Source organism: Petaurus breviceps, unplaced genomic scaffold (genome assembly GCF_028583685.1).
Source record: "Petaurus breviceps papuanus isolate PSGF00001 unplaced genomic scaffold, PetGlider_PUasm1.0 90977, whole genome shotgun sequence".
In the NCBI taxonomy this organism is placed as follows: Eukaryota; Metazoa; Chordata; class Mammalia; order Diprotodontia; family Petauridae; genus Petaurus; species Petaurus breviceps.
The window spans coordinates 7,233,223-7,255,614 of NW_027187391.1; the positions used below are offsets into that span (position 1 = coordinate 7,233,223).

The following is a 22,392-nucleotide window of genomic DNA, read 5'->3' on the forward strand; positions in this document are numbered from 1 at the left end:
TTTAGTGAATTAGGACTCATCATGACATTTAAAATATTTCATAATTTATATTATGAATACGGATGAAGGTTAACAAGGCACATCAGAGGGAAAATAAATAAAATTTCTTGATTTAAATGTGCAGGGATGAGTGGTCTGAGAAAGGTTTACATGACTATGCAGTACTTTAGAAATGTTGACCAACTCATTCTGCAACAACTCCAGTGAGAGTGTCACAATGACTTTCAGTAGAGTAGACTTCTCTCTTAACATTGGACAGACTATTATGAGGATTCAGTATTAGTCGAAGCCATGTGGTGGCTAGAAACAATATGGTCCTGGGACTCCAGAAAAGGTGTGCTAGAAAATGTTTAACAGCTGGCTCTTTGGTGTATATGGGGGAGAGGGGGGCAAGGATTATACGCATGATACTTTTTTTTTTTTTTGCTTTTTGGAGGGCAGTTGGGGTTAAGCGATTTGCCCAAGGTCACATGGCTAGTTTTGTGTTAAGTGTCTGAGGCTGGATTTGAACTCAGGTCCTCCTGACTCCAGGGCCGGTGCTCTATTCACTGTGCCACCTAGCCTCCCTGCATGATACATTTTTAAAGTTAATTTGCATTATTAACATTTTCTCCATCATTTTCTTTTCTTTACTTTTTTTTTTTTAAAGCAATTGGAGTTAAGTAACTTGCCCAAGGTTACATGGCCAGTTCTTTTTTGTGTGGATGTTAAATATCTCCATCATTTTCTTAAGTCTAGCTGATCAACAAAATAAGAGATCAAGCCCTGATTTGTAGCATTTTCTAACACTGGAAATTTAGCAGTCCAATGAAGGAGCTGGATGAGATGTCTAACGTCTTCTTCAGATCTCTGAATCTGATTCATAATCAACTATATTCTTTCAAAAGTCCTAACCTAATTCATGGCAGACTATGGCTTCAGGTAAGAATGGGTCTATCATTTCGATGTGACTCAGAGCAAAAGGCTGGGAAGCACTGCTTTGGAAGTTGGCTTATCGGCTTATCTATCTCCACCAATCAGAAATGTCAAGGATCAAGACTGTCTCCTTCAATAATTTATTTTTTTTTAAATACTTTTCTGAAAAGTTACATTTACTTAATGAGAAATTTAAAAAGATAAATGAGCATCCTATTGTAATCCTAAATGTGCAAATTTCACATATTTTCCATATTCATACATAACTTTTTGACATTAACAATTAAAAGCTTTACAAATGAAAAATAGTAATGAAATATTAGGCTAAATGAACATGAGGGAACATCATTGGAATTCTTGCTTTTATGCTCTAATTTTTGTTTCTTTGGAAAGAAACTGAAAAAAAATGGGACAGGCAAAGAAGCTTTTGCTTGGGTCAATTACTCAAGAAACACAAAGTTTATATGTATCTTTATAAGTAAGTTCTTGTCTGTAGGTGTGGCCTGCCCACATATTTTCAGCCTGGAATTCTAGAACAAAAATATGCATGGCAATCTTTAGCACTAGGGAAATTTCATTTCCCCTTTTGGGAGCAGATGTGATTGTGAGACAAACAGTAACAGTGGAACACTGAATTGATAACAAGTGAGATTTAAAAACTTCTTCCTTGTTCTGTTACCCCTGGTAAAAGTCTGATGACTTCATTTCTGGTCTACCTGTGTTCTCTTCTCTGTCCTTGGATATGAGGTCTCTCTACCTATTCCCTCAGGAAGGAGTCACAAAGAAAAGGCCCATGACAGTAAGCCACCCAATTCCTCACAGTTTCTCTGACCCCATCCCAGTCTCATCTCAGACCATGAACAAGTTTCCTCTTCTTGCAGCTGGGGGAAAGAGACCCTGGCAGTTGTCCCCAAAGAATCACAATGAAGTTTGAATTAATTTACTTTTTATTTCTTCCCTTTTCTGTCAGGAGGGAATCAGTGTTTTTTAGGTGACAGATATTGTCACAATGGTTAAGAATAGTCCAAATTTCACAATGTGAACTGAAGTGAATATATCAACTCAAAAAAGAAACTCCAGTATTTTACAAATTAAAGAAATGTACACTTAAATAGCCAAGAAGTTTATAATAAAATAAATAAGGTAGAACACATGAAAATATTTCAACAATTATACCTAATAACCTTAGTTTTTACTCCTTTGAAAAAAGGCAGCAAGTCTGTTTTTTTTTTTTACAAGTTGTGCACGTTGTGCCCAAACAACAACCAAAAAAACAGGTTATTACATATTTTTCCTATTCTACAAGTAGGGAAATATATCATCTAATTATAAAAATAATCCCTCATATATAATATAAGGACATATGACTAGCTCTGGAGTCAGGGGACCCAGGTCCAAATCCTGCCTCTTATGTTTACCACCTATCTGACTTTGCCTCTCTGGGTCTCAGTTTCCACATGTGTAAAATTAAAGAATTGGACTGAATGACCTCTGAGGTCCCTTCCAGACCTAGATCTATGATCCCAAGTCAATTATATATGTATACAACTGGCATTCACACCTAAGGTCATGTCAATTGCTTTAAGGGAAAGGGCAGTGACAAGTAAAAAGGTTTATGTCATCTCCCCCAAATGTTTTGTCTTTAAAAAGGTGCAAGTTGAGGAAAAAAAAAGAGCAGCTTGTTTTTTTCTTGTTTCAGTCCTGACTCCTCCTTTTCACTTTGATTCAGCAGCTATTGATTGATTGATTTCAGAATCCATGACCAGGTTTCCTTTTGTGATGTCCCATGGGAAAGGAACCAGTAGATAAGGGAAAAGAATACTGTCAGGCTCCTGTCTCTCCTTTCAGCCCTTTCTTCTCTGCATTTGCTGTGAGCATCCCCTGGAAGATCTTTTCACCAGGCTAATCCAGGTTCACATCCAGGAGACATGCTGTTTGTTGTTTAGTCAAGTCTTCATGACCCCACTGAGATTTACTGGAGTGATTTGCCATTTCCCTCTCCAGCTCATTTTACAGATAAGGAAATGAGAGCAAACAGGGTTAAGTGACTTGCCCAGGGTCACAAACTAGCAAGTGCCTCAACCTGGATTTGAACTTAGGAAGATGAATCTTCCTGTGTGAGCCCTGTGCTCTATCCACTGTACCACCTACCTGCCCATGTTGATATACTGAGCTGGGGGCTAAGGCAAAAGGAGGTTCAGCATTATGCATGCCTTCTAATGAGTATCTTTGCCCTCTGACATCAGACAGGGGTCACAAGGTGAGAGGCAGGAATTCATACCCCAAAGTACAAGCTATGTGTCCAGGTACAGTGGGCATTCCAGGTTACTCTACATCCCCAGGTCTCAGAATGTGGAGACAGTATGAGCTCATAAAGCAGGATGGCCTTGAGGTGATCCCAGAAGACAACAACTGCCACACTCAAGATTTTGTACCCCAGGCAGCAGGTTAAGTTTTTCTAGAGATGCCCTAGGACACAAAGTTCCTCAGGTGAACATATCTACTGCCTAACTCCTGGTGAACAGCCTACTCACTCATGTTAAAACCTCCACAGTATACATGATTCCAGGGCTAGCCCTCAAGTCAAACAGCCAAATGTTTACAGGATAGCACCATTTTGACCAAAAAAAAGAAAAAGTTCTTTCACTTCTAGGAGGTGGTCTGGCTGTTTCTGATTAGCCATACAGCTGTTTGAACTGATAGCATTCATTGCAGTACCCATTACACTTGGCATTGCCAAAGTGATCACAGGCTGGGGCTCGGCAGCGTTGCTTGGGCAGCTCTTCCGTAACGGGATCCCCTCTATGGATGCCAGACCCCAGTCGCTGCTTATGCCGCTGGCACTCTGGACACAGCTCTTCCCCTCTGTGAGCCACAGGGTTCTTACATGCCTCCTTAGCACACTTTTTCCTCTGAGGGCTCTGGGTTGTTCGCTGAATGTCCCGGCACTGGCTGGATCTCTGAATGCAAGAATTCAAAACAATGGTCAGTTTGTAAACCCCAAAGAAGAAACAAATAGAATTCATTTGACTTTTTTTTTCTGGGGCATCTTGAATTTATCATCACTATGATCTTTCTTTACCAGGACATTGGGAAGGTCTACATATTACCATGGAAAGAAAGTACACTGCCCTAATGGGCTTAAGGACCCCTCATACATCTGTGGGTAGGGTTGGATGCCGTCTCTCATATACCTCTGATTGTCTCACCAGCTGTTCTTCAGTCCTTTTTGCACCATGAAATCTCAGGTTCTGGGCCTCAATGAAACATTTCTGACAATATCCCTCAAACATGGTACTGCCCAGGGTGCCACATCCTCTCCCAAGGCAGGGCATGGTATTCTGGAATCTGGAGGCCGAGGGACCAGTTTGACTGGAAGCAGGGGCTTCACCTGGAATGAAATATATGCCAGTCAGTATGAACAACCAAGCAGTTATGAAGAAGTAGAGATTACAAAATTAAATCAATTCCAAATTCAGAGTGGAAGCTTGTAAAGAATAAAAATGGAGCATAGCCATCTTGTAATTAGATAATACCCTCCAACGTTTTCCCCCCTCAAAAAGGATACTATTGAACATCTTTGTTCTCATAAAACAAATCTCTACGTTTTGCTAAAGTACAGAGACCTTTTTAAAGAAAAAGCTCTCTAAAAAGCTTCTGCATATCCTTCAGACATATATTAAAAAATGATCAGGTGGGAAGGGAAGGGAGAATTGGGCAGACAAATCCACAGGCTATCTGTTTTTTGTATAGCCTGCAAGCTAATAATGTTGTGGTTTTTTTTTTTTTAACATTTCAAAATACAATGAAATTTTATTTTAAAATGTAAAAATCATTCTTAGCTTTCAGGCTGTACAAAAGCAGAAGGCATTCTGGCTTTAGTTAGCCAACTCCTACACTAGAGGCTTTAACAACTCAAAAGGTGTTATATAATATTTTGCTGAATATGGCCAGTAGGACTGACCTCTTCAAGGGAAGTCAATCTCCTTCCTTAATCCAATCTAATTTAGTATTTATTAAGCTCCTGCTATGTGCAAGGCACAGTGCTAGGTTCTGGGGGAATCCAAAGGCAAAAGAAATGAAAAATCTAGTTCCCGTCTTCATATTTCCATTTTGATTGACTCCTGTCCCTTTCTCCTGGGGCAGTTTGGAGCTCAGTGGATAGAGAACTGGGTCTGGGGTCAAGAACACTCATCTTCCTGAGTTCAGATTAAACCTTAAACACTTACTAGCTGTCTGTTAACTCTGCCTGCCTCAGTTTCCTCATCTGTAAAATGAGCTGGAGAAAGAAATACAAACTATTCTACTGTCTTTGCCAAGAAAATCCCAAACGGGGTCACAAAGAGTCAGACATGATTAAATCGCAACCGCATCCCTTCTCCTGATTATCTTCTAGATGGAAGTTTTATCAAGTTTACTTTTAGGAAATCAGGCAGGTTGAAATCACAAAAGAGAAAAAAAAATGACAATATTCCTTACCACAAGAACATGTTTTCATTCTTATCCTCATGATATCATTTATGTAGTGCTTTGGACTTGGTAATCTCCTTACACTAAGCTCATCTCCTTTTTCTGAAGACATGCATATGTTTCTCCTTAATGGAGAAAGGTTATACAATCTAGTTGTAACCACAACAATGGGCCACAAAAATGTGGAACTACTATTTCTTGAATTAGAATGAGATCTCTTCACCTGGTTCAGATTCAAGAAACTTGCTGCAAATTCATTTCCCACTTTCTATTTAGGTTAGAATACCAATAGGTCATCTTGTATCCAGCCACCAATGCCCGACATTGCATGTCACCTAGAATGTTTCCCTTTCTCCAGGTTACAATCTTACTGCAAAGACAGGCTACCTCTGTTAAAGCTACTTGCTACATGTGAATTGCTTTGCAAACCCTAAAACACTATAAAGGACAGTTTTTTTTTTTAAATGATATCACAGGATACATAGTTCCACTTACGGTTATTTTCTCGGTATTCGATGAAACACAGAGTACAAAAACCACGGTTTTCTGGCGTCCCAAAGTACATGCAGCCAGCTTTTCGGCATTTACTCGTTCCAGTCCTGTTCTCTGGATTCCGTCCAGCCTGGGAGATGACCCCAGAAGGGGCCTCATGACCAGTTCTGTGGCAGGGATGCTGATGGATACTCTGACTCAGCTGAGAGGGATCGGAGAATGATCTCTGATGGCAGGAAGGAGGAAAACTGGAGCTGATGATAGGGGAAGACTCTGTAGTCCTTTTGAAACAAGTACTACAAATTCCATTAAAGGTCCTGGTGACGTCCTTGTGACAGGCCTGGCACTTTCCATCTTCCAAATGCCTGTGGTTGCTTGGGTCATAGTTGGGATTGAGTTGCCGAGTATTATGGCACCGTTCACAGAACCCATTGTGTTGCACATTCAGGGTGAAGGGACATCCAGGGTTTTTGCATTTCATTGCAGTTGTTTCACTAAACAGAAAGAGGCTAGGTGCAGTTGGGGGTGCAGAGTGAGGCCCTGTTGCTGGTGATTCCTCAGGCTTCCACCCAGCAGGCTCACAAACTTCACCCTGAGAAGTACCCAGTCCTATGCCTGGGGATTTCTCCACCCTTGGCTTAGAGTTCTGTTTTCTTGGTTTATTTTGTGTATTTTGACGCCTCTCAAAGCATTCATGGCAAAAAGGCTGTGTGTTCACGGACATGAAGAAAGGACAGTTTGGCGTTTCACATTTGACTTCCATGAGGGAAATCTGGGGCAGGTGGGGTTCCAGCCCATTCCTAGCATGGGCCTCTCTATGATTCAGCTCAGTGTTCTCTTGCCATTTCTTGTACTCATGCTGAACGAGCTCAAAGTAGTCCTCTACCAGATTGATCTCTTTGGGTAAGTTAGCTTCATCCAACCTAGAGACCGAGAAAAGTAGAACAGCATTTACAACACTGACCTGCAGGGCAAGAACCAAGACGGTAAATCTGGCAGGATAAGCATTATACAACTGGGGACCTTCATTCCAAATTGCCATGGCCCCTCAATCAATCCATTGACAAGTATAGTATCGTAGAGTCATATGTTAAATGAATGAATAACCTCCTTGGAAGAAGGGATCCTTTCTTTATACAAAATATCACATGACTGCTCTGCCATTTGGCAAGTCACTGTATCTTTCTGGGACTCAGTTTGCCCATCTGTAAATGGGCAGCTAGGTGGTACAGTGGACGGAGGCCCAGGCCTAGAGTCAGGGTGACTCATCTTTCTGGGTTCAAATCTGGCCTCATACACCTAAGTCACTTAACCCTGTTTGTCTCAGTTTCCTCTTCTATGAAACTGAGCTGGAGAAGGAAATGGCAAACCTCTCTAGTATCTTTGCCATGAAAACCCCAAATGGGGTCACAGAGTTGGACATGACCAAAATAACTGAACAACAACAATAACAACAAAAAGGGGGTTGGATGAAAGAACCTCTAAATTGTGGTGGCTAGGTGGCACAGTGAACAGCGCACCAGCCCTGGAGTCAGAAGGACCTGAGTTCAAATCTGGCATCAGACACTTAACACTCACCTAGCCACATGACCTTGGGAAAGTCACTTAACCCCAACTGCCCTGCCCTTCCCTCTCCAAAAAAAAAAAAGAACCTCTAAATTCCCTTCAAGCTCTAAATTTATGATATATCCATTTAGTCAACTTTGGTTTATAAAAAATGGTACATCTGAAGAAACTGCTATTATCTAATCTTTCTGTACCCTATGCCTTAATGCCCTAGAGTGTTGAGGGTGAAAAAAGTTTGCTTTCAGTTAACTTGAGAACTCCTCCCTTCCCAACCACCCAAAAATCTTCCATCTATCAAAATATTGTTAAGATTATGAATAGCATGTGGTGGAATTCTTGGTCCCAGTTTTCCTGAAAGTCAAAATTACCTTAAGATTATTTCAAATATATCTATTTTGCTTCTAACTTTCCATGGTGGTCATTAATAAGTAGGCATGGTCCTCTGGTATTCTCTGTTTGCTTTTACATCCCTCTAATTTGGGGGTTTGATCTACTTTGTCAATTTCTTTACACGCGGACACTGCTTCCTTCATTCACTCTCATTGCCTTCTCTTATTTATATCTAAAATCTTCAGGGGAAAGCAGGGATTCTCTAGCTTCAATTCAATTTGATTTGCCAAGCATTTGTTAAATATATTCCAGGTAGGAGTTGCTATTCAGGGACATAAGATATAAGGGAAACAGCTCCTGTCTTTAAGAGTGGTATGTTCTCTTGGGGGTACACAATGTATCCAGAGAAATCAAATACCAAATACATAAAAGTAATGACCGTTGAGCAGGGAGAGAACTGGTAATTGTGGGAGTCAGAAAAGGCCTCATGCTGGGCTTGGCAGAGGAAGAGCACTTCAAAGGAAGGTAAGGCTTCCAAGAGAAAGAGGCTAGGAGGATCAGCATTCCTGTGATAAATCTTAACCACATGTGCAAGGCACAATTTGGGGCTCCTCTGGCCCCTCCTTAGTCTAGTGGCAATCATTTGAATGCTATAAAAATTGCCTACGAGTTCTTCACCCAGATCCTTGTGAACCTTCATTTCTGTCATCAATCAAGGTGCTAGTGCTGATGACAGAAGAGAAGATCTCTGCCTCTCTCTCCCCCAAATCAAGCGGCAAAGGAAACTTTGGTTATATACTGTACAATCAAGCAACTTTGAAGGATCAAAGAACTCTGATCAATCCAGTAACCATCCACAATTCCACCAACAACAAGGACTAATGATGAACCACGCTATCGCTCACCTCCTAAAAGGTGAAAGATTGAAGATATTGAATGAGACCCACGTTTTTGTACTGAGCTAATGTGGGAATTAGCTTGTGTGACAATGTATATTTGTTAAAGGGATCTAATTTTCCTCGTTTTTCACCTATGTGGAGAAGGGGCAGAGGGAGAAAGCAAATACTTACTAGCTGAAAAAATAAAATGTGGGTTGTAACTATTCTTTATATACCTGATTATGAAAGGTTATTATTTCCAGGAATTTCTTTGATGATTTAAAGAATATATAACTATTCTAAATAAATAATATATATCTAATATATAAATAAATAGCTTAAATAAATATGTAAACACATAAAGATATCTAAAATCCAGCAAGGTAGGAAATAAAACTGAACCCTAGTAAAATACATTTTTCAGAAATCTCTCAGTGACTTTTTTTTTCTGTCCAAATATGCTATTTGAAACTGGTTTGCACTGCCTGAATCTAAGCTTAAGAATCAATCATATGGCATTCCTAATTTACTCACACTGCCAAAAGAATGCAATTGGTCAGTCCTCATTTTATTTCCCAGTGGAGGGAAGGAGATTCTAACAAAACGAAAGCTCAGTTTCAGGTGGGAGGTTGCTTGAGTATTCTCTTAGGATAAAGCCTAAAAACACTAAACAAGCCAGCCAGCAGGAAATCACTTACTTTGCAGCATTGATTAAATGAGTTGTCCCATGGTCCCAGCCTTGTACTGGGATTTCTACCACTGTCAAGTACTCTTTGAGTAGCTTCTCTTTCATCTCTGCTTCTGGCTCTGTTAGAAAATGAACTTTCAAGTCCTCAAACCTTCCTCGATCTCTGTTAACAAGTGGAACAGCTCTGATTTCTGGGGAGAAAATGACATATGGACATTTTACCCTACTAAATCAGGTGGTGTATGAAATCATTAACATGCTAAATACATTTCTGAATGAGCAGTACACTAGAAAAGAGTGCTGGGTTCAGAGCCAGAGGACTTGGGTTCAAGTTCTGACTCTGTTACTTACTCTCTTAGGCAAGCTACTTAACTTCCCGGGTCTGTTCACCTGTAAAATGAGGGGGTTGGACTACATGGCCTCTTCGGTCCTGGCTCCTTCTAGCTTTTGATCCATGAAACCATAAGTAGGAATGATGATGAACAAGTGTGTGTGTGTGTGTGTGTGTGTGTGTGTGTGTTGGGGAGGGGGGAAGGTGGGGGTGTACAAAAGAATGTTTCTTAAAAACTAACTTATCATTTAACTGGCAAAAAGGACCACAATTCTTCCATTCTGTTTACTTCCAGCACTCAGACAGAATGCCAACAGGAGTATAATTTTTAAAACTATTCTCATTCTTTGTATAAATACTTCACTGGTTTTAGTTAAAGCAAGCATTACATTTACCAGATGATGTGACAATTAAACTTTTTGAAAGATGTTTCCATTTAAATCAGAAGTGCAACAAACTCCAGACACAATTAGCACAAGCATTTAAAACAAGCTAAGTTTAAGTCATAGCTTAATTTTCCTACCAGGTCCGCTGTCCTTTAGAGTGACCAGTGGTGCAAAGTGTTGGCTGTCATAACCAAGGACGATGGGATATCTATAACACTCCTGGGCAGGCCAGTGGAGAGGCAAATAAATTCCGCCAACTTTCAAAGGAGCAAAATTGGAACCAGATTCTAAGCTTCTCAGCATTTTGTCTGTGTAGGGAAAGAGGAGGAAAAAAAAAATAAACCACTGAGAGTTATCCACACCAAATTCCTTTAAACTATTCACTGCTATTGTACTAAGTCAATATGGCTTTTTTTCCATCTCAAGAAATGCAGTGAAATTTTAGACTACACCCTAGAGATGAAAACTTAAAAGTACAGCAGTTCTTTAATGTACACTAATTAATACACCTCAACTGAAATTATGTGACTCTCACCTGAAATAACAATAATTGGCCTCCTGAGGATGTTAGAAAGGACAAATATGTGGATTTCTTCAAGTGAATTATACTGAAGCCCACCCCGGGCCACTGATGTATCTGTGGATGCCATTTTGATAAGATTGTCCCACTCCTCATTCCAATTCTAAGGAAAAAATAAAAAGGCAATTGAACATAATTTGTCTTTTTTCCCCTCTCCCTGACCCCAGTCTGTGTCTATTCATCTGTACCACTCCGTTTTATTTTCCTTCTTCTCTATAAAATCATTTAAGTAACCTAACAGTCTTTCTCTCCTTGCTGCTTCCTCCCACCCACCCACTCCCGCCGCTTTTTTTTTTCTTTTGGTGACCTTTTCTATTATAATTCAAACTCAAAACTGAAGCCACTTACTGAGCTGTGAGGGAAGCTGGGGACATCTGCCTAAAAAACCCTTGAAATGACATAAAATTTAAAACCTTCATCCAGATTATCCACAAAAATTCCATACTCGTGATGTGGAGAGAGATGAGTTGGATTATACATCCATGCCTGAATCTGACTCACTGCCTCAATAATGCATGTAAGGGCAATGACACATGAAAACCAGGAGAGGCTCCTGAAAAAAGCCATCCTTGGAGAGTCTTCTCTTGTAAGAAAGATCCTCATCAGGAATTCAGCCACCATAAGGTCATTTGGGACAACTGCGCCCTGCCCTGCATTTCCTTCCCCCAACATACACAGAGAATTAACTGCTCAGTATTTCCCAAGGAGCACACTTTGCTTGAACAGAATCTCCTTACCCTGGTGTCATAACGGAGGCCTGTTTCCACAAATTCTTGGGATTTCAGAGACTCCAGCTGCCAACGGAATTTGAAGTTGCGGATATCGGTCTCTTTTAGAGTGCTGTATAGTGCCTTCCTCAAGACCAAGTCACTATCTTGAACGCCCCACATGTACTGTGATGTTGCATGCATGAGGCAGTTACCATCACCTGTGGAAAAAAAGCATGTACACTGTTACTGCCCTTCACTTACGCTGACCTGGAAATGATGAGAAGGGAGAAGAAGCAAGAAAATCAGAGGAATTTGTTTAGGAAGCCTAGTAAATGTTTTCCAGGACAAATGGGCTTTAGTCTTTGAGTTAAGGGTTTTAATCAATTGCTTGATCAGGCAACAAGCATTTACTGAACTATATGCAAGGCATTAGATGTGCAACTATTGAGATCATCTTTCTCGGGAGCACTGCTACTATTTCACAGTTAGCATAGTGAGAGGGAGAAGTTATTGTTGCTGCTGTTGTTTTTTGATGGGGGAAAGGAAAGGGATTCTTATTTAAAGAAAAGGATACTCAAAATTTATCTTTAATGAAGGGTAGTAGAGTGCAGTAGAGAGAGAGCTGAATCCAGAGACTGGCTCTGGCACTAATGAACCTTTGTGGTCATTATAAGAACATAGACTTAGAGGTGGAAGGAAACTTGAGGTCAGTCCTCTCATTTTATAGATGAGGAACTGAGGTAGAGGGGTTAGCGTTAACTTGCCCAGAGTCATACAACACATAAGTGTCTAAGGCATGAGTTGAACTTGGGTCTGATTCTAAGTTTGCTGCTCTATTTAATTTGTCACCTAGCTGCCTTAGTTTCTTCATCTGTAAAATAAGGAGCTTAGACTGGATAATAGTCATTGACAAAAACACTTCCAAGCAAATACATAATCTCATTTCATCCTCATGACAACCCTTCAAAGAAGAAGCTACAGGCATTATTATTCTCTCCCATTTTACAGGTGAGGAAACAGGCTAAATGAATTGACTAAGTCAGGGGTGGGGAACCTTAGGCCTTGAGGCCACATGTGGCCTTCTAGGTCCTTGGGTGCAGCCCTTTGACTGAGTTCAAGTTTTATAGAACAAACACTTTTATTTATTCTGTGAAGTTTGGATTCAGTCAAAGGGCAGCACTTGAGGACCTAGAGGGTTCCCCAATCCTGGACTAAATGATCTGCTCATAGTTGCAGAGCTAGTCAAAACTGGATTCTCTCCACTATGCCACACTATCACACCTTAGAGAATGCCTTGGGAGGATTCTTAAATTGTACTCTTTTGTCCCTTTCAGCTTTTACATTCTGAGATTCCAACATCCAGGGACAGTGGTAGCAAGGATTGACAATTCATAGGAAAAAGGCCTAGGGTAAAAATGCAAATAGCAACAGTCCTGGCTTTTCTTACCAGGCATGGGACTGGGATTGTCAGTGACTCACAATAAAGTGACTTGGTGCCGGGAGTTTCCTCTCATTTGTAATGTAGGGCTGACAAGACAAAGCTGCCCCACAGGAATGTGGTGTGGTGCTCAGTTTGTCAGCAATAGTAAAGTACTTATTTAAATGGCCAACTCATTAAAAATCATAACTGAAATTCCTGTAGGTCAAACGGCATGTGCACTCAGAAATTAGGGCTGAAGTACAGAAGGCACTATTTCTAAGAAAACTGAGTATGACTATTTTTAAAAGGCATTATCTAGGAACTATCTGAAATTTAAAAAACATAAACTCCATATAGACCTTGCATTTTCTCAAACTCTCAAGCAACAAATTCATTGAATATGTGTCTCATTTGCTGAACTGAATTGAGACAATCCCACACAAACACACAATCAGTAATTCTTTGAGAAGCCACAGTTGCTTAAAAGCAAGACAAACTATTTTCTGATGTGGCTAGGCCAGTAGTTTTAAAGTCTCATAATATTTTCATCCTGATCAAGTTCTTCAAAAAACTTAGATATTCCTTAAACTAACATTCCTTCCATTCGCCTATTTATTTGGTTTGTTTTTTTTCAAATCATGAAAACTGTACAGAAAGGCCGGCTAAACAAACATCCAGACAAATAAACGGAAAAGGCTCACTTAAGTCTTGCATCTAGGCCAGAAGTGTGGCAACTATTAAATTCTGTTGAAATTTCCCCTTTGCAAAATCTAGAGCAAAGATAAGGCTTTTTTTTTCCTTGTTCTTACTTTCAGTTCTTTATTGAGACTCACCAGTACAAAATTCCCTCAGTAACACTTGGAATTCCCCAGTGCCAAGTTATTTGACTAGCAATTGAGCAACTGCCATTGTACTTTTTGTTCTGGTGTGTAGACATTTAAACTGTGAAGAGCATACTGGACTTTCCAAGTGGGTGTGGTTAGGGTGAGCTGGAATAGGCCTATTCATTATACAAGTGAAATCGCAGCAGCCAATAGCCGCTGGAATTTTTCGCATGAAGTTTCAATTTTATACCACCTACTCCCTTCCTCATTCACTCTAGTCTCATATCCTCAAATGCAAACATTGTGAATCACCTACTATCTCTTTCCCCCTACTTCCAAACAATCCAGTAATTTTATATAATCCATACTACAGATTAGATTAGGGGAAAAAAATCTCAGTAAAAATCCTAGATGAAATGGCATTTGTTCTGTTTTTCTTTTCCTTTCCGAATATCTCTCCTCCCCTTTTCAGACCTTATAAAGCTTTCACAGGGGGAGGGGAAAAATATGTAACTGTAACCTTAAAAAAGAGCCTAAAAAAAATCTTTGCCTAGAAAATACCACCCACATTCCTACAAGCAAGTACTCTTATATCTCTTCTAAAGTAAAGGTCAGTTTATGAAAATGTTTTAATCAACCAAAAACATTTCCCATGCAACTTTTTCTTGAAGAAAATGAAGCACTTACAACCAGCAAGTCTGAGTCAATCCACAAATACTTGTGGGTCCCTACTATGTGCAAAGTACTCCCTGCTAGGCATTACTCGGTGTTTCACAAACTCGTAATTCAGCAAGGCCACTCCCCTTCTTCAGTCCTCCCCACCCTTTTCCTATGACTCCATCCCTCCTGGTAATGAATGGGGAGGCAATGAAAACCACTTCCCAGGAGACACCACAGCCTGGCTAGATCCCTACTTAACATCACCACTGAAAGCTATTTGTGTCTATCAGAACAACCGATTCTGTATTAGGATCTGTGTAGACAAACAATCCATCTTGCTTTTTCTATGACAACAACTAATGCAGCATCACCTGTGTAAAGCAGGAAGAGACCGTCTTGAAGTGAGGCAAGAACTAGCCTCAAATACTGCTTCTGTTACATAACTAGCTACATAACCATGACTGTGCCACTGAACCTCTCTGAGTCTCAAGTCTTCTCTTCTGTAAAATGGGAATAATACCTGCAGCATCTATCCCCAAAGGGTTGTAAGGATCAAATGAGATAATGTATGCTTTAAAAAAAAAAAAAAGGGGATTGCCAGTATCAGTACACTAAATACATTTCTGCTATTATCATTGTTGTTATTTTAAAATGTTCTTTATCCAAAGAACATTCCCAATCGAAGATGCCAATGTTTCATCTCTGGATAATTGCCTTTTCATGATGGTCAGCAAACCTTAAAGTCCTCTATTTTTATCAGCAAGGTTATACTCATTTTAGCAATATTACTGATGATAGGAAACACTGTGCTTCCTTCCGGCTTCTTACCCAGGAATAAGAATCCCATTTAGACTCTTTCTAGTAGTCATCATACATATCCACAAACTACAGCGTTTACATCCATATCAACCAATCAACCAAACCATGGTCAGAGAAGCAGTGAAAGCTATCCAGAAATAATTTAAAACTAAGTAACAGACTAAATTATGAACCTGCTGTGATTTTTAAGAACAATCAGACAACTCTCTCAGCAGTCTGCAGGGAGGGAAATCAAATATGCCAGGAAGAAAGCAGATCACAAGCAACAATCAATGGAAAACAGCTCAAAAGTAAGGAAAAACATCTGACATATTTCTATTACTTCTCAAGAGAAGAGTATGAAATCATCAGATTGGAGATTTAAAGCTGGAAGTGACCTCAGAGCAGCAGTTCTAAACCTGGGCATCACAGATCAAGGGCATGCAGATAGATTTCAGGGGGTCCATGAACTTAGGGGGAAAAAAATCTTCAACTCAAAAAAGATGGCAACATGCAGAAGACCACAAACCCTCCACATTTATATTTAATATTGCCTAGGCTAAAAAGTACAGATCAAATTCTTTGTGTAAATAATGGGTCTTTCCTTAAAAATGTTTAGAGTTCTTTAAAACCTTGTTTATTGGGGCTACGAAGGGCATTTTTTATAGGCAGTAAGCAGATCACTTGCCCAAGGTCACAAATCACTTACAGCTGTAGCTCCAGCTCTATTCAAAATGGTCTCTACTTTAACATTTCATTAGAAAACAACCTTTGCTTTATAAAGCAACACAATACAAAACAAAAACACCTGGTACCTAGGACAGCCCATACTGAGGTTCCAATGCCAGCTGAATCATCTAGTTAGGCATTTTACATTTGATTCTAATGGAGGTTTAGCTATTGCACATAAACAGATCCACGTGGCAGGCTCATCTTGTCATAGTGTTACCCTCCCACCTCCAAAGCCTGAATCAGAATCCTTTACTGGCAGTCCCAGAATCAACCCAAATTTGGGTTGGAAGGGACCTCAGACTCACCATTCGTTTTTAGTGCCACAAGTTTCCTGACTTCACGGCACCAGTTGAGTTTCCTCTGACTTTCTAGTGAAGTTTGGATGTTTCTGTCAATCAAAGCAACAAGGATAAACTCTCGGAACTGAGGACAAAACTGACAAGTCCTGAACATCTCCACTGTATATCTGTGCATGGTCTTAAAGTGATAAATTATCCCATTGGCAGGCTTGACAATATCTTCAGGAGTTCTCTCTCTTATCTTCACAGCTTTCCTCATGTTGCTCAGATACAAAGATTGGGGGAGAACCTGCTGCTCAGCCATTTTGTTGTAGAGTACCTGAGAAGGAAACAAAACAGACAACAAAACAAACCCCAATCTATTAGGTTAGCCTTTCATAACTACTGTGATATAGATATATAACAAATATATATTATATACAATATATGAATATATATTATATATAATATATAATGAATATTTTATATATATACATATATAAATAACTACCCATAGAAAATCTGAGTTCAAATCTTGCCATTACCTTAATATGAAGGCAACAGATTTGAATCCTAGTTGCATCTATTCTCCAGATGCTTGCTGGTACTAAAGTTTTACTAACACTGGACTGTTGCAAGTTACATCACTTTTAAAGATTAATCTATACAAGAGTAGGAAGGAGGAGAGTGGGCATTGAGGAGGAGGGGAATAACCCATGTTTAAGTAACGCCTGTCACAGGGCCAATCCTGCCTGTGAGCAAAGGTACACAGTATGCGTCTCATCATTGGTTCTGACTCTGATGCAGGGGAATGAGGTTCACCAAGAACGGAAGTACTCTGAACCATAAAACATCCGTGTAGCCACTGGCTACCTGTAGGCCCACCCCCAAGTAACATCCAAGTGATCCTATCACTGCTAAGAAGTGGTCAGCATTCAGAACTCAAGCCCTTTATTTCTTTACTGGTATGGAAAGTGAAAACAAAGCTTTCATAAAAGCATCAGACATACTGATCATTTCTTCTTTTTAAGGCCTGAAACATTTATAAGGAAATTTGAGGTTCAATGCCATCAAACTACTGATGATAAAAATCTCTCCCTTAAGAACAATACCTGACATCTCCTCCCTCCCCCATGATTGTTTAAAGTCACCATCTATTTTATTTTTTAGAACTTTTTTTCGCTATAGATTTAGAGTTGAGTGGGGAGAAACCTTAGAAAAGCCATTTAGTCCAATCCACTCACTTGAGAGTTGAAGGAGCTGAGGCCTAGAGAGTTAAGTGACTTGCCCACAATCACATAAGTAGTAGGGGGAGATTTAGCGAGGATTTGAACCTAGGTCCTGAGTCTAAAGCCTCTGCACTGTACTAGACTGTTTCCCACCTCCATGCATTATTTCTTTGGAGCTTAGAAATACCCCTGTGAAGTGATGCTCTTATTATTAGAAGTTTATTAGCCTCCATTTTATAGAAGAGGAAACTGAGGAAGAGGAAAGATTAAATGATTTGCCCAAGGTACACAGTCAGGAAGCACAAGGGCCAAGGAGTCTTCCTGACTCCCCAGTCTTGCCACCTTATTCAAAATGTCATACCGTCTTCCTGATCAGTCAATCAACAAGTGTTTATTATGTGCTGGGCATGATGCTAGGTGTTGGGGATAAAAGTATGATTAATGCAAATAATTCCTACTTTCAAGGAGATTAAATTTCTAGCATGCTAAAAATTGGTATACAGAGTATACAATAAGGCTTCAGAAGCTCCCCAGGATCCCTCAGGTCACACGCTGATCTATAATAACCAGGCAATTGTAATAGTTAAAATTGGAGTGTAATTATTATTCAGCTCCAAATCAATAAAATGTGGTACTCCAGATGCCAACTAGTGGCTGCATGCCATTCTCTTCTTCACCCCCCAGGGGCCTCCACGCCTGCAAACAGTACAAGAAAAAGAGGACCTTGAAGAGGAAATGGAAAGAACTTGTAGAGAACCTTTAGCACGGATGCAACTTAAAACATAAGAAAGATGGAGAATCGTGGAGACTAGCAGAGATTAGCTTCTAGCTGGGATGACATTAGGTTCTAGCTAGCAAGCCAGTTTTGGCTGACAAGTCATTGTGGTGCAAGCCCCAGGTGTTTTCATTGCTTCCCTTTCCTATCATTATTACATCTCACTTACAAAAAAAAAAAAAAAGACAATGAAAACCCCCAAACATTTCCCAATTATCCTGGTATTTCCCCAGGTAGTCCCAAAGTATCTCCCTTTCTTTATGTGACTCCTGAACCTTCAAGGTTGCAAAGATATGCATCAAGAATGAATTAGCTCTGGTACTATATCAAGAAAGTCCTTTCATTGCACTCTTCCAAGGCTGAAAGCTAACCTGCCTTCTAAGGCAAATATACATATATTCTAGGGATGCTGAGACCCTTAAACCTTGGCCTATCAAAATGCATAAGCTATTAAATGATGCAGACATCTGCTACACCATATGATTTCAAATCCTGGTGATCACTATGAACCCTGACACTTCTTTCATTATTATTATAAAAAATATGAAAGGATTTTGTCTAGTGGAATTTTTTTTTCAATTAATGTCAATTTCAACATGACATTGCTAATACTGTGACTTCAGGAAAATAATATTTCCTTCCCTTAGCCAAATGTGAGAGTAAGTTTCTCTCTTAAGAGCAAGGAGGTCAAAGGCTGCAAGTGGGGTCTTTCAAAATGTCCTTGATTTCTCCATCAGAAATGTGTTTATAAAACTCATTAACCTTCGAGGGAAATAAGATGGACAGCACTAAATCCCTTGGAGAGAGGGGTCTTGGCTTGCATTCTGGCTTCTTCCTCTCTGTGTAACCCAGGGCAAATCACTTGCTCTATTTGGATCTTAGCTTCATCTATTAAAAGGGAATCATAATACATGACCTCCCTCACAGAACAGCTCTCAGCAAATTTGTAAATCTTAGAGCACTTAAAAATGGGTCACCATAAAATGGTCTTTGAAATATTCTGAATACATGTGAAGAATGATTTGCTTTTATTCACTGCTTCTTCTAGTCCTAGAGATCTTCCCAGGTCTTCCTTAAATTGAGAGCCAAAATACATCCATTTAAACCTATCTTAACATTAATATTCAAGAACATAAAGCAACTCAATCATTATTACTGCAGCCCTTCATTCTCCAAAACTACCCACTGAAACTTAGGAAAATACCCTGTTCCAAATTTCCAGTTCTTGGACCTCACTCCAGATGGGGCCACAGAGTAATAAACATTTCTAAAAAAAAGATTGTTATATACTTGTAGGAGAGAAGAAAATAGTCTTATTTATATGTAAAAAAAAAGTGATGTTTTGTAATATTTCTTTGACTCATTTCACAAAAATTTCCCCAAATTCTGTCACTGGGAACTACAAAATTCTTTAGAAGTTATTCATATCTAGAAGCCTCCTCTCTCTCTCTTTTTTTTTTGGTTTTTCTTTTTCTTTTTTTTTCCATTTTGTACAGGTGTTTTGGTATGTGACATGGAAATTTGTAAATTGTTTATCAACAAAAACCCCAATTCCATTTTTGGAAAGCACTAATTCAAAGCTGTAAAATTCCCATATTACACACCAAGAACTGCTGGAAGCAGAGTCAAGTACAATGTATAAATCATTGGCTGGACCATATTTTGATCTTTGAATCCTTCATAGTAGCCAACATGATGCCTTATACTTAGCATGGGTTCAATAAATACTTGTTGAATAAATGCATAAAGGCATAATTGTGCCTCAGTTTTCTCAATCATTCTTTATCTTTTCTTCCAATATTGAAGATTTGTGTTATTATCTTTTAAACCTTTCACTGTTCAAAGGTCTCAGACTTCAGGGCTATTACTTTTTCTTTAATCAGGTGGAATGACAAATAGCTCTCAAACAAATGGGCTTTTGAACCACTTTATCAGACTGGTTTCACTGAGAGAAGAGATCTGCAAGCAGGGAGATTTGGATTCAAACCAATCCATGGGAGCTAAGCTCCATTCTTAATACCCTAGCTTTCCTGAAAAGGCCAGGTGGCAGGATGTGGGACAACCAAGCCTGAAAAAGCTGGCTGACCTAGAGGTGGGACTGGAGCAGAGGTATTTAAATATCTCCTGAACTTTTCCACATCTGGAAATAAAAAAAAAGTCTGTCTGCCACACAACCTTAAAATACCTGGCAGCTACGACTTGGGGAAATGAAGCGGCTGGAACTCCCAGGGTAAAGTTCTGCTCTCATTTCCAATACATCATCCTTTATTTATATTCTGCACAATAAAGAATGCCGGATTCGGCATATTTTCTGTGGCCGTTTGCAGAAAATGTGGAATTCTTGTAGCAGGATTTTTTTTTAATCGCAAACTTTTAATAGCATCTAAAATCAGTTTAATTCAACAACTATTACAATCATTCTGTCCATTGCAGTTAAAGGTCTCCGAATTATCTTTAATTTGGCTCAGACCTCTGCACTGATCCAGAGGTGCACCCTTCCTCCCCACCCCCAACCCCTCAACATCTTTGCTGCAAGCACAAGCACTCTCTCCCGGTCCTGCCTTCCTCCTCTCCCCATCCCATCACCACAAGCTGCAAGCCATCTGCTAGCTGTCAAGCAACGACGCTCGGGGTCAAAGTCTGTGCCAAACTCGTGCGGCCAGACCCAAATGCCAAACCCACGACTAACAATGAATCGCGCCCGCGGCTTCGCAGTGGCCCGGGAGGCTTCGTCCCGGATCCATCTATCTCCCTGGAAGGTTTGGGAGGAAGAGGGGGAGGAAGATCGGGGTTACCTTTGCGAAGCAGGAGTGCGCGTCCTACGAAATACAAAAGTCCCGAATTAATGCACGAGAAGGCCCGGTGCAGACGTGAGGGCAGGAGCGGCGGGGGGCTCCATGGGCAGCCTGACGCGGGCTGGCTGGATCTCACTGCGGGGCTGCGCTAGTCCCGGCCCGTCGGCCTCTGTCCCCGAGCCGAGGGCTGGCTGCTGCGGCAGCTCCCGGTCTGTGACTCTCCTCCGCCACCGCCGGCCTCCTCTCCCAGCTGCTCCACCCCCGCAAGCTCCTATCCTAGATCCTAGAACTTGAAGCGAACGACTGCGCAAGTTCTCTTTTTTCCTTTCTTTTAGCCGGTAATAATATATGAGCCCGGGGATTTCCAGCCAGGGCTCTGGGACTTTCCGACATGTGACTGTGACGCCCAGCGGCGGCTCTCCGTAAAGCACTCGGACAAGGGAGGGAGTGCAAAGGGCGCCTGGGGCAGTCAGCGAGAGCCGGCCGCTGGCCGCCAGGGGGCTCCCGGACGGTGTCGGGGGCTTGGAGTCCGCCGGGACCGAGAAATTCCTCAGCCTTCAAAGACGGGGTTGTCCCCGCGTGACTCAACCAGGGCATTTCGGAAGCGCCGACCGAACGTCATATCCATGTGGAAATCGCGGTGATGGGAATGAAGACGGTTCTTTTCGCCGTCCTTTTTCTACAAAAAATAAAAATAAAAATCACCTACTTTGGAGAAGAAAAAAAGGTGGAGGGCGGGGGAAACATAGAAAGAAAACCCTCGATTCCGCCCCCGCGCCCACCCGCTAATGACTGCCTCCTCGGGGGCGGCCGTGGGATGCTTGCTCGGGAAGGGCTCTCGATGCTCGCATTTAGCGAATGAGTAGTCCAGGAACACTCGGGGGCCGTTTGGTCAAAGAAGAGAGTCGCAATCCCTGTGCCTTCTGCATCAAGGCTTTCCAGCAATCTGCACCCGTAGCCACACCCCCAGGAGGCATGCCAGGTCCGAGGTGCTGAGAAGTTCTCTCAGACTTCAGCCCCGCTAGCTTGTGGGTCCTCCGGCCCTGTGGGGCAAAGGGGGGATGAGGACGCGTTTGGCCGCAGCATCCCTTTCTCCCTCCTTTTCACCGGACCCCAGTCCACATTTCTGGACTGTCACACCAGGTCATCAAAGTACCCCTTTGTGTCACCCTACCCCCACCCAACAGCACCTCATTCTTTCAAACCTTTTTTGACCTCCAAGTAGCCCTGTGTCATCTTCCTTAGAAAACCCCCAGGTAGTGACTGATAAATTTATTGGTGATAGAGACAGGGACTGTGGTATGACTGATATAGGGAACTGCCGAAGGAGGAAACTCCATCTACCAATGCAGGTTGGCACCTTCTCTGCAATTTGTAATCTGAAAGAGTTGCCCAGAGTGATTTAGCCGAGCTCAAACAGCCAAACTTGTGCCAGAGGAGAGATTAGACCCAGGTTTTTTCTACTATCACCACCACCATCACCATCATCACCACCATAATTTAGGCAGGATAGTTAAGAAGCCATTGGAGATCTA

At 41.0% G+C, this 22,392-nt stretch overlaps 1 protein-coding gene across 2 annotated transcripts; it reads right to left on the reverse strand.

Annotated features, from left to right (window-relative positions):
* Window positions 1-1,844: 1,844 nt before the first annotated feature.
* TNFAIP3 (TNF alpha induced protein 3) lies at window positions 1,845-21,814 on the reverse strand. 2 transcript variants are annotated; one of them, XM_069077275.1, is made up of 10 exons: window positions 21,640-21,814; window positions 20,858-21,536; window positions 16,086-16,398; window positions 11,374-11,564; window positions 10,592-10,739; window positions 10,194-10,364; window positions 9,350-9,530; window positions 5,881-6,800; window positions 4,125-4,306; window positions 1,845-3,875 (listed from the first exon to the last, which is right to left on the reverse strand). In XM_069077275.1, the coding sequence occupies exons 3-10, from the start codon at window positions 16,381-16,383 to the stop codon at window positions 3,591-3,593; spliced, it is 2,376 nt and encodes a 791-aa protein (XP_068933376.1). In that variant the 5' UTR covers window positions 16,384-16,398; window positions 20,858-21,536; window positions 21,640-21,814; the 3' UTR covers window positions 1,845-3,590. The 2 variants fall into 2 exon arrangements, with proteins under 2 accessions (XP_068933376.1, XP_068933375.1); XM_069077274.1 differs by having other exon boundaries at window positions 4,110-4,306; window positions 21,640-21,813.
* Window positions 21,815-22,392: the final 578 nt, after the last annotated feature.

Bases quoted from the DNA above. Each gene is read 5' to 3' on its own strand.
- TNFAIP3 (XM_069077274.1), bottom strand. From the start codon at position 16,383: ATGGCTGAGCAGCAGGTTCTCCCCCAATCTTTGTATCTGAGCAACATG. The intron at 4,307-5,880 runs GTAAGTGGAACT...ATTTCATTCCAG, and splicing joins CGAATACCGAGAAAATAACC to GTGAAGCCCCTGCTTCCAGT. The intron at 3,876-4,109 runs GTATATGAGAGA...TCTTGCATTCAG, and splicing joins AGCTGGTGAGACAATCAGAG to AGATCCAGCCAGTGCCGGGA.